Here is a 1,335-nt window from a genome sequence, read left to right as displayed (position 1 = left end):
TCATAGCGCACAGACGAAACAACCCACCCACCCCCAACTGAAACTGTCGGGACAGAAGCGGAAGGTGGTTCTTAAAGAGACAGAGGTCAATTTCAAGGCGTTTAGAAGAGGAAGTGATGAGAAGATAAGTTTATTTTCTATTTAAACTTAAAAACAGCATTTGGTGACATAGATACTTTATTATGGTATAGAATTTAAATATATGCCTGAGAAACACATAATATTGCCCCTTTGACAATTTAGGTATAGTTCCATCAACAGTACTTGTAGTTGCAGGTTATCCAACATCTCATTGCAGCAAAAATTTCATCAGCCAAGTTGRTAAACTTACATTTAAAAACAAACTGATGAATTTCCAAACTACCTCGACTTGGTAGAAAAACAAAACAAAACTCTGCCATCTTTGTTTTCCTGTTTAGTTGGCTGATGACGCATTAATATCCTCGGCGAGGAAGGGAACTCAAAAGCAGTCTGGTCTTGTTTCTAAGAAAACTTTATCGAGTCACAAGTTGTGTTTCTACTGTCGCTGCTGGCAACCCTTCCAGAAAAAGCAATAGTTGCTCAGAGTTTTTTAAARATAGGTTTAGAAACTTTAACATGGTAAGTGAGGCCCGTTGAGTCGATGGGGACTTCACTGTACGACACAGTGCGGCCTAGGTTCAAACCTGGGTTCTGGGTGTTTGCATTATGAGCCACTTCCAGCCTGATTTCTGGAACCCAGAAACCTTCCATTGCATTTCTCAGAGCATTACACAGTCTGACCTCTGGGTGAATTTTCTGGGCTCCTGGAYGAACGATACATCTTTAATGTTTTCCACTTGTGAGTATTTGTTCTTACAGTAGAAAGATGGACTCCAAAAGGTTTGGAAAGTGCCTTTAACCCTTCGCAGACCGATCAGCAGGAACTAGAAGTTGAGCTTTTAAAAAAGGTTCACACCTGCTGATGCTCAGTTCATCCCTGTTCAGTTTTAACTCTACAAGCTGTAAGAACAGTTTCCATGTTTCACACACTGGTTTTGCACTTTCAGCTCAGTTTGTTATAACTGGACAACTGTGTGTGTTGAGCTTAAAGAGAGTGGCATACCTCTAAGACAAAAACTCCACAGTCATTCTCGTTGGTCTGCTGAGGAACTTTCTGTGAAAAAACAACAGAGGGAGACAAGACGATATGTAAGAGAGCTGATTCAGGAAGTTCTGTTGCTGTAACATCAACACTATAACAGATTTGTCAGGACTGGAGCAGATTCAGGTCCTGCAGTTCCTTGTGGGGTCCCTCAAGGTTATAGTTTAGGTCTTCTGCTTTTTAATCCATGTTACTTTTAGGGACCATCTTTA

At 40.8% G+C, this 1,335-nt stretch overlaps 1 protein-coding gene across 2 annotated transcripts in view; it reads right to left on the bottom strand.

Annotated features, from left to right (window-relative positions):
* Positions 1-1,335, bottom strand: part of LOC106528281 (SUMO specific peptidase 5) — a 37,917-nt gene that overhangs the window by 2,692 nt on the left and 33,890 nt on the right. For both annotated transcript variants that reach the window (XM_014023417.1, XM_014023419.1), the window contains 1 exon segment: positions 1,085-1,135. In XM_014023417.1, coding sequence (XP_013878871.1) covers positions 1,085-1,135 — 51 coding nt within the window.

This window comes from Austrofundulus limnaeus, unplaced genomic scaffold, assembly GCF_001266775.1.
Source record: "Austrofundulus limnaeus strain Quisiro unplaced genomic scaffold, Austrofundulus_limnaeus-1.0 Scaffold367, whole genome shotgun sequence".
Lineage (NCBI taxonomy): Eukaryota > Metazoa > Chordata > Actinopteri > Cyprinodontiformes > Rivulidae > Austrofundulus > Austrofundulus limnaeus.
This window is presented reverse-complemented; position numbering and strand designations above follow the sequence as displayed.